Source organism: Corvus brachyrhynchos, unplaced genomic scaffold (genome assembly GCF_000691975.1).
Source record: "Corvus brachyrhynchos isolate BGI_N302 unplaced genomic scaffold, ASM69197v1 scaffold893, whole genome shotgun sequence".
NCBI classification, from domain to species: domain Eukaryota; kingdom Metazoa; phylum Chordata; class Aves; order Passeriformes; family Corvidae; genus Corvus; species Corvus brachyrhynchos.
The window spans coordinates 79,039-79,324 of NW_008237340.1; the positions used below are offsets into that span (position 1 = coordinate 79,039).

At 64.7% G+C, this 286-nt stretch overlaps 1 protein-coding gene across 1 annotated transcript in view; it reads right to left on the reverse strand.

The window, feature by feature from the left end:
* Positions 1-280, reverse strand: part of TMEM145 (transmembrane protein 145) — a 954-nt gene extending 674 nt beyond the window's left edge. Inside the window, exon 1 of the mRNA XM_017730618.1 lies at positions 105-280. Coding sequence (XP_017586107.1) covers positions 105-240 — 136 coding nt within the window. The 5' untranslated portion in view covers positions 241-280. The remainder of the gene's footprint in view (positions 1-104) is intronic.
* Between the last annotated feature and the right edge of the window lie 6 nt (positions 281-286).

Here is a 286-nt window from a genome sequence, read left to right on the forward strand (position 1 = left end):
CAGACCCCAATAACCCCCCGAGCCCCCATACCCCCCAATATACCCTGATCTCGATGCACGGCAGTCCCCCTCCCACTGCCTTTCCCCCCCGGCTGTGGCCACACTGAACTCCTCGGCCGAGAAGTGCCGCATCCGGAAAGAATCCCCGTTGGTCAGCACTATCTCGTACTCCAGCTCCAGCCCATCGCCCTGGGGGGCAGGGGCTTCCCGGGAGTCACATGGGGGGTACTCCTCCCGCATTTGCTGAGGGCTACGTACCACCAGCGCTCGTGCACGGAGCGGAAGC